Source organism: Paroedura picta, chromosome 16, assembly GCF_049243985.1.
Source record: "Paroedura picta isolate Pp20150507F chromosome 16, Ppicta_v3.0, whole genome shotgun sequence".
Taxonomy (NCBI): Eukaryota; Metazoa; Chordata; class Lepidosauria; order Squamata; family Gekkonidae; genus Paroedura; species Paroedura picta.
In genome coordinates, this window is record NC_135384.1 from 26,456,246 (window position 1) to 26,471,099 (window position 14,854).

Genomic DNA, 14,854 nt, shown 5'->3' on the forward strand with positions numbered 1-14,854 from the left:
AGAATCCAGTTTGCAGGTGAGGGAGATCAGTCCAAAAGTATACAAAGGAAATGAGAAGTAGGGACTTCCATTATATCTGACAACCAAGCTGTAGACAAAGAACATCACAACATTGGACTAAATGTGTCTTCTATGAAACGATTAGATTGAAATGTTAATAGTCCAACCGCTTGAAAAGTTGTTCTTTTTTATCAGGGAAAGTATCAAAAGACAAGTCCTCAGCTTTAAGCCCGGACACCATAGGCCCTTGATCTTAATCACGTGAGGCACCAGAGTACACTGAAGCATGGCATGGCCCATGCAGCTGAATCCACAGAATGTCATCCCACATTATTTTGCTGAAGTTGAATGGCCTCCATATGCACAACTTTAACAAGGGAGCACTTGTCTTCTAGCAGGGATTCCAAGAATGGAAGAATCCTCTCCCACACAAAGAGACAATAACTAGCCGTAATGGTTTCATAGTAAGCAATTTTGAAATCTCTAATGCTGCTGAAGAATATAATTTTTCACTTAGGACATCCAGTTATCTCCCTTTCCTAGCTATCTGTGGGAATGGAGTGGTAGGCCTGACGGCCCTTTGACTATATCTCCTCTGTAATGAAAGAGAATGACAGAAGATGAGTTGTCACATAGTTAAATGGCTCCTTCTTGATCGTATAAAAATGTTCTACCTTTCTGGAAGTAGGCTGGAGAGATGCGGGTTTTTGTAACAGTTCCTGTGTGAGGGCCTCACAACCCTACAACACCAGGAAAGCAATAATACCAGGAGACTGTGAATAAAGGCGACCCAGAACCTTATCTTTGGTCTTGTGCCATGGCAATCCCTTCTGTCTCTAAAGACTGGGCCATATGAATCATCTGTTCTCCAGACGTTTGGAGATCCTGCATGGGAGATGCCAGTGATGGCGTGCCTCCCCTCTTGCCTGGGCTCAGATCCAATATTGTGTCAGATACAATTGCTTTTTCTCCTCACTGCAGGTAGATACAACACCCAATGAAGGTAATGATATAAATTTACATCGTAGGGGCTTGCAAAGCTGTCACTCTATTCCTTCCTGTTGTCAAGAACCTGCATGCTGGTTTCCATGACCCGTTTTATATACAACTCTAAGCTTTGACTAAGTAATGTTCCCCTTAACCTGTATTTTAATTGTGCAAGCTCTTTTGCTCGCAGGTGTCTTATTGTTGTGACTTTTCTGGACTGATCTCTGTTCTTAGGAATGCATGCAGCAATCAGAAGTTTGTCTGTGCTTTAGCCTGGGAAGATGGGGAGCCTGGCATGGTACTGAGCCTGTCAAGATTCAAATTGGAGGGAGGGGTTGTGAGGGTAACAAAAGTATGCTCGAAGTTCTGCTCTTCAGTTCTAGCAAGGGAAACCCTTGCTTCTGCTCACTATTTTCTTCAATATAAAGATTTCTTGTTTGTAACAACTCTCCCATCCAATTACTAACCTGGGACAACCCTGCTTAGCTTCCAAGATCTATAGAGATCAGGCTAGCCTAGACACCCTCCTTACAGACAAGCAGAAGACACTCATGTCATTTTACTGATGTGTTGCAAATATCAGCTCTGAGAGTAACCTAATTTTTTAAAAATTCGCCGGATGCTTTCTCAGTGGATGCCTTTTTGCTACAAACACGGTAGAATCAAGGGAGGTGCCTCTGCCACACACAAACTGGTTCTATGATATAGAATCCAACAACTTCAGATCCGTGCAAATGATTCCTCAATGTTGTTTCAAAAATAGAACTCTGCCACTTTAAAAAAAAAAAAATCTTGTGTTTCTCTCCCTCCTCTCTCCGGCTTACTGCAGGCTGGGAACACTCTGCAGCAGCCTTTTTGCCCTATCAATAAGGATCAGTTAGCCAAGGTGGAGGATGGGAGCAGCATGGAACTGTCCCAGCTCCTCAATGAGATCAGGGCAAACTATGAAGCGCTCATCACCCGGAGTCAGATAGAGACTCTCAGCATCCTCTCAGCAGGGACCCAGGTAATGATTGCATACAGACAGGCAGCTACTCGCATAAGGAGACAATCCAATGTGTACTCAGTTCCTCTGTCGGCCTCTGTGAGGTACAGTATTTCCTTTTCAATGCAGCATATTATTGGGGAAGGGAATCAGATTTTTTTTTCTTTCCTCTGCAGTATTTCTAGACTAAACAGCCAGGGGGAAATATGTCAAGATGTATTTAACAGGAATGATAGATGTGGAGTGTTATGTCTCCTTGCATTGATATTTTGTCTGTTTCTTAACAGAATGACAGAGGGGTTATGCTTTTTTCATCTTCAAAAAAAAATACAACAGATTAGAAATGCAAGAATGATCTAGCCTCATTACTAAGTTAATTTTCCCAGGAAAACCATATTAGTCATCCCTTAATGGTGATATATAGAAGCCATTTTTGAGATGAGTTTTGATTTTAGAGCACCTAGAAGATTACAGGACCCTTTGTTTTACTTTCAGGGTGAAATTTATGGTGTCCCCTGGAAGACAAAAGTGGGTGCCATACTATTCTGAAATGCTTTTGCTGCCTCTTGCGAGTCCCGTGTTTCTTAAAGGTTACCCGGTCAACATGGCAGCATTAAAAATTCATATACAGAAAGAAACCTATCTGAATCACCATTGGATGAAAAGCCTATCTATCATGAACGTCATAACCCCAAAAAATTCCAGCTGGATGGAAGCTGAGATTTGAAACCCTTATTTTTGAATGACTGGCCCTTTGTACAGTTTGAGTGGCTTAGTTTTTCAGTGGAGTGATACAATTTGTTTGTTTAGATGCCTTTCAAATCCTAAATGCTTGTTAGAGATACATTTCCTTCTCTCGATCTTGCAATAGCACAAGCTAGGCCAAAGGATAATGACTTGCCTAAAGCCTAGTCGGGAGGCATCATAGCACAGGAGGACTTTCAATCTGGGGCCCCCATGTCCAAACCTAACACACAAGCATCGTATGCACCCACATATGCATACAAGTAGGCACTCCTGTACTTCACCATTTCAAAATAGGTTTCTATATATTGTGGCACCGTAAAACTAAATGGGAGCGCTTGATCAAAGAAGGAAAAGGCTGAGTAGAATCATAGAATCATAGAGTTGGAAGGGGCCATAGAGGCCATCTAGTCCAACCCCCTGCTCAACGCAGGATCAGCCCTAAGCATCCTAAAGCATCCAAGAAAAGTGTGTATCCAACCTTGAAGACTTCCAGTGAGGGGGAGCTCCCCACCTCCTTAGGCAGCCTATTCCACTGCTGAACTACTCTGACTGTGAAGAAACTTTTCCTGATATCTAGCCTATATAAACATAGGCCAGATCTCTGTTCAAATATTTTCTGGCCATTGTCTTTCACATTTAACCCATTCCTGGAAGGTGTGAGGAAGCAGAAGAGTATTCAACGAACCTTGGGAGAAGCTATACTGACTCCCAGTTTAACTCCCAAGTTCACTTTATGGAGCTGCATTTGACCTTTAAAATCCTTTATAAGACACCAGGAAAAAAAAAACCCACCTAGAGAATGCTTCTTTCCAACAGATCTATTGTGCTCCCTTCATTACAGGAAGGGGAAAAAAAAACATGTGGCCTTTGTAACTAAAGCCCGAGGTTACAGAATGGCCTTTCAGAAAACTCCAAGCCTTAGAGAGTTGTAAAAGCATTATTTGGTGTGGCATTTAGGAAGCTGCGGGAATAGGTTACTTTGGGTCTTCAGAGCTTGCTGACAGTCATGTCTTTGTTTTGTGCTTGCATTTTATTGTAAGCTGCTCCTTCAATTGCATGGTGATGCAGGATTCAAATGTTTCCCACAAATAAATCCATGGTGCCTTTGGGGCAAGTATTACATTCAGAATAAGCCTTCAAACAATGTTCCTGTTTGGGTGCATAATGTTCAACTTGTTTTGATCCCCCAATCAGGAAAGAACCAGAAGGTTATCTAGACCCAACTCTCAACCAAAGACAAGATCATCTGTTCGCTTCCTTGCAGCAGCTGTTTACCTTTCCTCCTTCAAAGAATGTCAGAGCTCACATTAGCTTTGTTTAGCATGCTGACTTAACAACACTATCATGAATTAACTGTGTGGTTATTTCTTTAGCTGTGAGGAGCCTTGAAGACTATTCTGCTAAAAGTAGGGATGGCATCGTCCAGGTAGGGCCTAAGGATCTCCCAAAATTACAAAATTACAAAAACTGATGCTTTGGTGGACTCTATGGCACTGTACCTTGTTGAGTTCCCTGTCCCCCCCAAGGACAACACCCCTAATTTCTCAGCCTAGAGTTGGCAACCTCCTCCCTCCCCCATCAGTGGCCAAGGAAGACCTGGCAATCCTAGGTAACAGAAATTGCAATCTGCTTCCCATCCAGGTTACGTTTACAGTACTCATACCCTACAGTGCAATTTAATCCATAGGCATCGGTTTCAAGGTCAGATAATACAACAAGGTGAAGGAATAAAGTGAACTGGATCCTGCCAAGATCTCTGCCCCATCCTTACTGCAGCCCATTCAATCTAAATCCCACAATTTGTGACAAAACCTGTCAAAAGAGGAACCTCCTCTCTTTTTCGCAAGGAGAAAAGCTGCTAAGATCCATCCTTTATAAAACATTATGTATTCTCACAACTCAAATTCAAAGCTTCAGCATTGAATTAATGCTACGAGTGCTTCCTTGCAGCTAGAAGAAGCTACCAGTGAAAGAATGGACAAAGAGGAAGAAGCTCTAAACGCAGCCAGGGCGGAACTAAAGGAAGCTAGACGTCAGTGGCATCACATGCAGAGGGAAATTGACACTCTCCATGCTGTGGTATGTGTGATCCGGCCATTATATTAAATTAAAAACATTTTTCCTGTATTGGTGAAGTATAAGTAAAATGTTGTCAAGTTGCAGCTGACTTATGGAGACCCAAGTAAGGGGCTTTCACATTTCTCCACACATACACAAAAGCTTCTACCAGGAATAAAACTTGGTTGATCTTAAAGGCGTCACTGGACTCAAATTCTGTTCTGCTGCCTGAGACCAACACGGCGGCCCACCTGATGGTTAAACTAAAACCCTTCTCCCTGGCAGGCCAGCATTTTACGTGGACCAGATTTTCCATGTAAGTTGTAATATGAAGAATCATTACGGCCTAGATGGAGAGTCAAGCCATGTGTTATACACGAACACACACAGCTGTAGCATGGTTAGCTCCCACTTTGGGAAGAAGCAGCTGAGAGTGGAGAATCTGCAGAGGGACTGATATCTACTGCCATCTTCATGCTCTATTCACAGTTCTTCCTGAATTTCGATTGGTAAACGTGCATATTGATATGCTGTGGGAGAAGCAAATTGGAAGGGAGATTTAGAAAGGAGATATGGGGTGGGGTAAGGGTTGTGCCCCCATTAATGCTTCTTCACTCTTAATCATCCCTTCTCAGGAAAAAAAAAATTACCTCTTGAGCTGGCTGTATCCCTGTGGGGGATATAACTTGGTAACCATAAATATTCTCCAGGCATGGTAAAACCTGCTCAGCAGGAAATAAGCAGCTGGGAAAAAGAGTTCCCATGTCATTCTCCTCCTTGAAAAAGCAGCCTCAGCAGCTGTGCTTGAGACATATACAAGTATTTTCTAAAATGAACGCAGAAGAAAACATACATGCTGCATGGGGAAGTAAAATGGTGGTGGAAGTGAGGACTGCAACTTTGAGGAACACTTACAGTTTGTGACACTATGGACAACCTGAAAAAGTAGGTTTCGTTGTAAGGTGAAGTGGTACAGAAGAAGATAGATCGGTATTGGAAAGGGAGAGCATGTATTTATAATGTTCCTGCTGTACACATCATGGGTCTCAGTCCTTTAAACAGGCCGCCCACTATGGCATGGTTAAAATCTAAAAAGAACTGCTTGTTAATATCTAAAGTAGCTATCTATTTGCGGCAAAATCTGAGGAAGATATAAAAACTTTGCAACTGGTTCAATTATATCAGGGTTCTGGGATGTCAAAAGAAACTGAGTCTTTCGTTCATCCGAATGCAGTTCTCTTTTACACAGCAGTGAGTTAAGAAATTTAGCTCCGATCGAAGATATGTAGAATCCTAGAATCATAGAGTTGGAAGGGGCCATACAGGCCATCTAGTCCAACCCCCTGCTCTACACAGGATCAGCCCAAAGCATCCTAAAGCATCCAAGAAAAGTGTGTATCCAACCTTTGCTTGAAGACTGCCAGTGAGGGGGAGCTCACCACCTCCTTGTAAGTCATGAAGGGTTTTGTGTGTTGATAACTATTAATCCCAGAAACTAATGAGCAGCCAATGAGGCAGTAAAACAGCTATCACAAATCTGATATAACCTCTCCCTTTCTGAAAGTTAACCGTCCCTTAATAAGCAGTGGTTCTTGGCTTTTTAGATTTTTAGTGTCTTAATTTACAGGAAAAGGGCCTGGAAAGTTCTCTGCGCACCACTGAACAGCAGTACCAGACTCAGCTGAAACATTTAGAAACAGAGATTGAAGGTCTGGAAAAAGAGCTACAAGACGTGCGACAAGGCATCGAGAAACAGCTCCAGCAACATGAAGAATTACTGAACACAAAAATGAGGCTTGAACAGGAGATCGCTACATACCGCAGTCTTCTGGAGGAGGAGGAAGAAAGGTACCTATACCCCATCTTCGAATATCCAAAATATTAGCTACTGCTCTTTGAGCCACGCTGTTTATTAAGTATTTCATTTCTTCTATTTGTAGTTTGCTTCCTGGCCAAAAACCGTAGAATGGCTACAAGTGCTCAAACTGCTTTGAATAGTTGATCTAATTCTGAACTGGGCCACAGAGCATGGATCGATACATCCAAAAAATGGAGCTAAGAATAAATGGGAAATTTCTCTGATGTTTGTAGAAAACTCTGAAATCTAAACTAAAATAACTCTGAGAATTAGAACCCCCCCCCCTGCAAATAACAATAACAGCACCTATAGTTTAAAGCAGTGGTCCCCAACCTTTTTATCACCGGGGACCACTCAACGCTTGACAATTTTACTGAGGCCCAGTGTGGGGGGAGTAGTTTACTCCTCTACTCTCAACCACTGCCCTAACGCTCTCTGACCGCTATGGTAATGTTTAAATATCCCTTCAAAATAAGATACAGACGCTCCACAACAACGAACATAAGGAACATTTGATTTTCATGGAAATTTTAACACATGACAATGACAAATCAATGGAAACCCTGAGCTTGTTTCTCTGCAATGAGATAGTCCCATCTGGGTGTGATGGGAGACAATGACACCTGAAGTGTGTTGTAAAGGGCCGGGGGGGGGGGATGAAGTAAAGGGCCGGGGGGGGGAGAAGGCGTCCTTCGCGGCACACCTCCAATTAGTCGATGGACCACATGTGGTCCACGGCCCACAGGTTGGGGTCGCTAGTTTAAAGAAAAGCGTGCCCACTGAGCTCTCAGTCACCACTTTGGAAGTTGCTAAGCAATCAAGCAGAGGGGAGGGGGGCAGGTATGGACTTGGAGGTCAAACTGGGGCTGGCTTAGTGGACCTGGCGCAGCAGTGGCCACCAAACCCAACCTGACCTTTCTTACGAAGCTGCCAGGGTGAGGGAAAAGCTGAAAACACTGAAAGGAAGGTTGGCTGGTAGGTAGGAATAAGCAGGAAAGGAGGAGAGGGCTATGAAAGATGCTAGGGAAGAAAACGAGGAAATAGTGGAGGGGAGGGACAGGAAAATTAGAAGTCCTCCATAAGTCCTTACAGGTCTCCTGCTTATTCGTTTTTTAATCTACGCATGCACAACCCAAAATATTCATGCTGTTTCACCTATGACAGTGGGCATGTGTTTTTTTTAAACACAAGTCCTTTTAACTGGAGACTTTGCAGTGACAAGTTCAGCATGGATTCAGGTAATGCGCTCTCACCCTGTACATAACTTGTACATTCCAAGCATTCATAATATTTATGCTTTAGAAAGATACAATTATGGTCAGACCCATTTTTATCATTTCTTTCCATTTTTTTTCTAGGTTTCATAGTTCTACACACAGAGGAAGAAAAGAAGCCACAAGGCCCACCACTAGCCGAATAGCATTTATCTTGCCTTCACGTGAGTTCTCTTCAAATCAGGCAAAATAAGAGTGTACAATTTGATACGGATTATCTAAATAAAACACAAGTAGGCTTCAGTTTCTAGCATACATTGAAACAAAGTATCAAACAATTCACACACACACAATTCTCACACTCATACAATTCACACTGGGTGCCTGGACTAGCAAAGTCCTCACATAGCTGGAGGGTCTTCTAGGTGTGCTGGATTCGGTCCATTCCAATTTGTCAAGATGGCAAATGTGAATAGAAGATACTGGGGGGAAAAGTGGGGTTTAGCTGTTTTCCCTTGTTTTCCTATTAAAAACAGGACATCTCAAGCTACTTTTCTCCTGTACAGGAAGGGGAAGGGTTGTCAGCTTATGTAATTCCTGAACGTTTCTTGTTGGAGCCTGAGAAGGGCAGCAGTTTGGGAGGGAACAAACCTCAGTGGGATATGATGTCATGGAGCCCACCCTCCAAAGCCGCCATTTTGTCCAGAAGAGCTGATCCCTGCCATCTGGGAATTAGATCCCCAGGCTCCACCTGAAGGTTGAAAACCCTAGGAAAAGGTATAGATTCCCAGTGGTGGTACATTCTGGACAGCCATGGGGAAAAGATTAGGCAGCTCCTTCCCCTTTGTATTCCCTATCTTTCAAGGAAACAAAATATGAATCCAATAGCACCTTTAAGATCAGCAAAGACTTATTCAAAGCATGAGTTTTCAAGTGCATGAACTCTGCATTGAGAAGGGGGTTGGACTAGATGGCCTGTATGGCCCCTTCCAACTCTATGATTCTATGATTCTGTGATTCTCTGATTGAGCAGGGGGTTGGACTAGATGGCCTGTATGGCCCCTTACAACTCTATGATTCTATGATTCTATTGAGAGCCAGTTTGGTGTAGTGGTTAGGAGTGTGGACTTCTAATCTGGCATGCCGGGTTCGATTCTGCGCTCCCCCACATGCAACCAGCTGGGTGACCTTGGGCTCGCCACGGCACTGATAAAACTGTTCTGACCGAGCAGGGATATCAGGGCTCTCTCAGCCTCACCCACCCCACAGGGTGTCTGTTGTGGGGAGAGGAAAGGGAAGGCGACTGTAAGCCGCTTTGAGCCTCCTTCGGGTAGGGAAAAGCGGCATATAAGAACCAACTCTTCTTCTTCTTCTTCCTCAGACAACACATAATGGATGTAAGTATAAGGATATAGTATAAGATATAGTATAAGATATCTGTACTTTCATAATCCTTGTGTGTTGTTGGTCTTAAAAGTGCTATTGGCCTCATATTTTGTTGTGCTGCTTCATGCCAACATGGCTAACCACCTGAATCTACCTTTCAAGACTTATTTTAATTTTTATACAGACGTCTATGTGTCACAGATCTTTTAGACCAGAGCCTCTGAGTAAAGAAGGAAATCAAAAGAGTAGAATGGCTTGCTGCAGGAGCCATTGGAACGCTGGATGAAGTGGAACAAGTCATGTGACATAACTGGTAATTTAGTCGGAGGTCTAATATTGTGTTGTTGTTGTTTCTTCATTTATACAGCCAGCGAGCTAAAGAAGCATGAGATTGAAAAAGTAGAAATACTGACAAAGCAAGCTGTCTTAAATGGAGGTGCTGTGAAAGACAGTGAAGAAGCTCACGGCAAGATACAGTAAGTTAAAAACAGCAGAGCTGAGCACATAAAATGAGTAGGCTTGCCAAGTAGCCCCTAACCACTGGCGGGGGGTGAGGAGAGTTACCAGATTCAAGTTGTGAAGCTCCTGGAAATTTGGGGATAGAGTCTGGAGGAGACAGGAACCTGAGCAGGGATACAATGTTATAGACTCCTCCCACCAACATATTCATTTTATCAAAGGGAACTGGAGATGAGCTGTTATACCAGGGTATCCCCAAGTCCCATGGGGAGCTTAGCCTCCCTCCAAAAAAAATCAAAATAAAGGAAATATTCTTGAAGTCCAGCCTTGAATGTTTTGCTGCCTGTGAGACAAGTTCCACATTTCCTTTTCTGACTAATTGACACACTTCATAATACATCAGAAAGTTCTCCTGGACATACCTCAGAAACACAAATGTAAACAAAATCACTACCAGTATTAGCAATGCCCTACCCTCTATTACTGAATCATTTTTCAGGCAGGGGATAAAGGCTACCAAGTGTAGCTACACTGTGCTGTAAAATTATTCAAACAAACTTTTCCCATTAAATATATATACTAGCATTTTTAATTTTTCTATGCATTGCACTTATAATATTAGGCCACACATTCAGATACCTTTTTTGGTTTCCTGATTCAGGTTATGTTCTCCTCTTTTTCTCTTGGCATAAAATCAGTATCACACACACACAGGCAAGAAGCGCACCACAAAATGGGTACAAGATATAAAGCCCCTTAATTAAAAGCCGGGTTAAAAAAAATGTTTTAGTCTGACAACTAAAGGAAAAATGGGTGCTAGGTGAGATCCAGAGGAGAGGTCTTTTTTTTAACAATTTTTTTTCACATAAGGATTTCTTCAGTTTTTCCAAGACAAGGTTTTCTTTACTCAAATATGTAGCAGAACAATCTAGATCAGGGGTAGTCAACCTGTGGTCCTCCAGATGTTCATGGACTACACCATGAATTGTAGTCCATGAACATCTGGAGGACCACAGGTTGACTACCCCTGATCTAGACCACAGGTTGACTACCCCTGATCTAGATTGTTCTGCTTTATATTTGAGTAAAGAAAATCTTGTCTTGGAGAAACTGAAGAAATCCTTATGTGAAAAAAAGAGAAAAAAAGGAGAACATAACCTCCCCATGGGACTTGGGGATACCCTAGTATAACAGCTCAGAGGGAAGGTGAAAAAGATATGTTTAATGGGCAGAAATCCTTCCATCTGTAGAAACACTGCTGGATCTGATTGCACAAAATTCTTTTTTCCAAATATTTCAATTTTTTCTAGAAAATATTTATTTTTTACCTTTGGCTTCAATATTTCTAGGAATACATCTACAAACCCATACCCTTTATATGTTTAGTGGAATAACGGCACAGAATCCTCCACATGCATATTGTAGGAGCACAAGTTTTATAGCCACAATCATTGACTGCATGCACATAAGGCTCCATACAGACTTGCTGGTGAATACAAACAACTGAACTTCTTTCTGCACACTATTGCTTGTTTTGGTTTAATAAACTTCTCTCCGTGTGTGTGCAGGTCATGTAATTTTTCATCATTTAATCAAAAGTCTAGCTTAAGGATATGCTTTACGTTAATTCCTGTATATACTGTTTGATTTATTTTAGGACAGAAAAAGTGGATGAAGTTATTAAAGAATGGGAAGGCTCTTTCTTTAAGGACAACCCTCGCTTAAGGAAAAAATCAGTTTCTTTGCGCTTTGATCTTCACCTAGCAGCAACAGATGAAGGCTGTTTACAGACTAAACAGAAAAGCCTGCCTGATATCGAAGTGAGATTAGTAATGAGGCGCTCCTGCAGCATCCCATCCATCAAAACCTAAATCAGCATCAAGCTACCCAAGGGTTATTTACGGATGGACTTCAGAAATAAATGTCAGGATGGACCTACATGGACCTCATTACTGCCTCCTATGTGTCCAAACTAGGAGTACATGTTATCAACTAATATATATTCCTATAGTTGGTAATTCTTTTAAAGAGGAGAGAGAGAAAGTGAGGGATCTGACACTGAGACCGAAAGTCTTACTATTATTATATGCCTGTGGATGTATTTTATGTTCTTGTTTTTTCCCCCCGATATTTATTTACTTTTGGAATTTTAACTAGTATTTATGAATTTAATGAGCTGAGATTTGTCTCTGCTGAACTAAACCTTCATTTTAAAGGATGTATTCTAGCACTATTCCGACAGATTCCTGCTTGTACCACCATGAAAATGAATATACCAAATAGCTGACACTAATCGGCAAGTGGTAAAGCCATATCTGTGCTTCAAAGGGCAAGCCTCATCACATTATTGCACAAGGGTCCCACTAAAGTACTTTTCTAAAAGCAGTTAAAGGCCACATTGTTTCCTTGACCTTTTCGAAATGGGTTAATCTGACAACTGATGATGCAGCATCACAGGAGAATGTCATCCAAATGAAAAACTACACAAATATTTCCCAAGGCTTCATTGAAAGCCAGCTTAAGCCGTACTTTGCCATGTAGTTCTTCTGAGTGATCCTACTATGCCAAACCTATGCAAGGATGCAGCCAAATTACTTTGTCCATAAAAAAGACCTGAATGCCTGCATTCTTCCTGTTCCTTACTCTTGAATGATTCAAGATCTTTTGCCATCATCACACCTAACCCACCCAAGGGGGATTCTAACTGGTTTCCATTTGGTGAGTATGTCAGTGTTTGTTTCCTGGAGTCCTCAAAGATCTATAAACCAGATTTTGGTCATATAAAATTAAATGACTAATATATATTTTTGCTAGCCCTTTTATTCTAATTTTCATTTACAGGAAAGATTTCTTTCAAAAGAAACTGACTACATTCAAATACAACTTTTTTTTTCAGAAACAAGACTAGCTTTCAAATATTTCTCATTTATTCTTATTTAGACTTTTCCCCTCTTTTGTCAAAGACAGAGGGTAGATAACATTCTTTATTGGGTCAGCAAAGTCTTGTCCGTTTCTGAATATTGTGTATTTCTTTTATCAGTACGTTGAAATTCTAATTTCCTTGAACCCAGCATCTGAGCCCTTGATTTCAACAGATCCAGGGTTATAGGTGTAGTTTTTAAATTATTGCCTGACATGGATAAAGGTATTTTAAATACCAAATACTGGATTATGCTCTTTGGGCCCATATTATAGACTTGATCATAAAAACTGTAAACCTGTGCTGCAGTCAGTCCAGTGGGACTAAAAAGGGCTATAAACTGAAGCTAGAATTCTGATGTAGTCTTGCAGATATACCATCTTGTTAATGCTAAAGTAACAAGGGGGGAGCTGGAATATCACTTGCTCCATCAGTTCATTACAGCTGCCATGATCTGCACAAACACATTCAACATCTTGTTGCTGGGCAAAAGACAAAAACAAAAGCAAAGCAAAGGTGCTCTAGAAAGTCGACGATCAACTGCTACAAAAGTGGATAGGGAAAACACATCAGAGACTTCTGGTATCTTAAAGACTTAATTTATTCCCTGATTAAATGCCTGCTGACATATGTGTTTGCCTACATAAGTCTGAAGTACAACGAAATAGTAATTAAGGGGTCATGGATTCCTATTGCATTTTAATGTTGCATTAACAAAAAGTACATCATGATATGAATTTGCCATTTTTTTTATGTTTCATCGACATCCAGGACTGATGCATTCCTGACCAAATAGCATTCATCACATCACGTCATGTGAAAGAACACTTGCAACTTATAAACCAAGAGAAAAAGAGGAGTTCTTTGCTCTCCATTGACTACACATGTCTGTATACAGGCAAGAGATGTGTTATCACTTTGATCTCTGGTTTGGAATGCTAGAAAATGTAGTTATTTAAAGTTTAGAATCCAAAGAACCATGCTACTGGTTCCATATGATCTGTGTTTCTTGGATGACTGCTTCTCAAGCTGAATGGCAAGCTATTTCCGAAAAGGAGAATTTCAAAAGCTGTGCCATGCTGCTGTTCAAAGATGCATGTTATCCTTCGCCTGTGTTGAAAATGTTCTTGGGATTATGGACAGAGTCCTCTTATTGTGACATCTGCATACTCATATGAGAAAGAAGCAGCAGTTTGTAATATCCTTATCTAGAACATGATTTTACTTGAACCAGGAACGTCATAGGGAGTTGAGGCATTACTAAAGCTCACAACTTCCCACATTCACAGTGTGTTTCTCAGAATTTTTTTTTTTGAAGAGCCTGCAGATGTATCATGCATACTCTGGAAACCCAAGACAAGAATAGGAACAGAACAACTATGACCTTTAGGGGAAACTAATATCCTAACTGTCAAAAGCAACTAGTGGTCATTAATATAACCTGGAGAATCGGGTTCAACATTTTCTGTCTTCAGACCCTCAATAGCATGTATTAATTTTACTAGAGGGTCAGCAGTTGCCTTACATGAAATGCATTAGAAAAACACGACACAGGAAACGTCATGTTACGTTTAGATAAACTTCCACTTTTTAGCAACGTACACAACAAAGCATTTCTACCACAACTTTACTACTATGCTAGCTGTTAATATATTTACCTAATACATTCTGATCAAGAACTGTTGATATTTAATTACTTGGCATTTTTGAATGTAAAACTGTCTACTTTACATAGCTTTCCCTTTATTTTGTTTTTGTTAATGTATACTTTTTACGAGGAATTTCAGTAAGTAGATTTAAAAACTACTTGTATGCATTTAGTGGGGAATATAACACCGGGATATGAATTTACAGAAGTAAATTATACCATTGCAATACAGGCTAATAAAACTGAACCTGGGAGCACATAACCCCAATGTCTTGTGGATCTTCTCAACACAATACCAAGCAAGACAGATTACTGTCATTATGTCAGACCAGCAATTTAAGAGTCCCACAAAGCCATATCTTACTTATCAGATTTTTTCATTGCATCTCCAGCAGTTCAGCACTTAAAACAGCTTACATCCTTTAAACATGAACTAGTATAAAACAACCATAGCTAAACACAGAACCAAGAACAAGCCTACAAATGCAGCAGAATTCAGCAAAAGTCTTTGCAAATATATATATGTATGTATATTTAATAAAGGTGCATTTTAAAGGGCCAAGGTTTTCAAAGTTGCATGAAAACAATTCTC

General features: G+C 41.0%; 1 protein-coding gene across 3 annotated transcripts; it reads left to right on the forward strand.

Annotated features, from left to right (window-relative positions):
* The first annotated feature begins 1,816 nt into the window (after positions 1–1,816).
* Positions 1,817–14,854, forward strand: KRT222 (keratin 222). 3 transcript variants are annotated; one of them, XR_013227001.1, is made up of 7 exons: positions 1,817–1,993; positions 4,670–4,798; positions 6,405–6,625; positions 7,994–8,073; positions 9,603–9,711; positions 11,352–12,412; positions 13,386–14,850. XR_013227001.1 is itself a non-coding variant. In XM_077314435.1 (6 exons), the coding sequence occupies exons 1-6, from the start codon at positions 1,892–1,894 to the stop codon at positions 11,563–11,565; spliced, it is 855 nt and encodes a 284-aa protein (XP_077170550.1). In that variant the 5' UTR covers positions 1,817–1,891; the 3' UTR covers positions 11,566–14,854. The 3 variants fall into 3 exon arrangements, 2 of the variants coding, with proteins under 2 accessions (XP_077170550.1, XP_077170551.1); XM_077314435.1 differs by having other exon boundaries at positions 11,352–14,854; XM_077314436.1 differs by having other exon boundaries at positions 1,956–2,076; positions 11,352–14,854.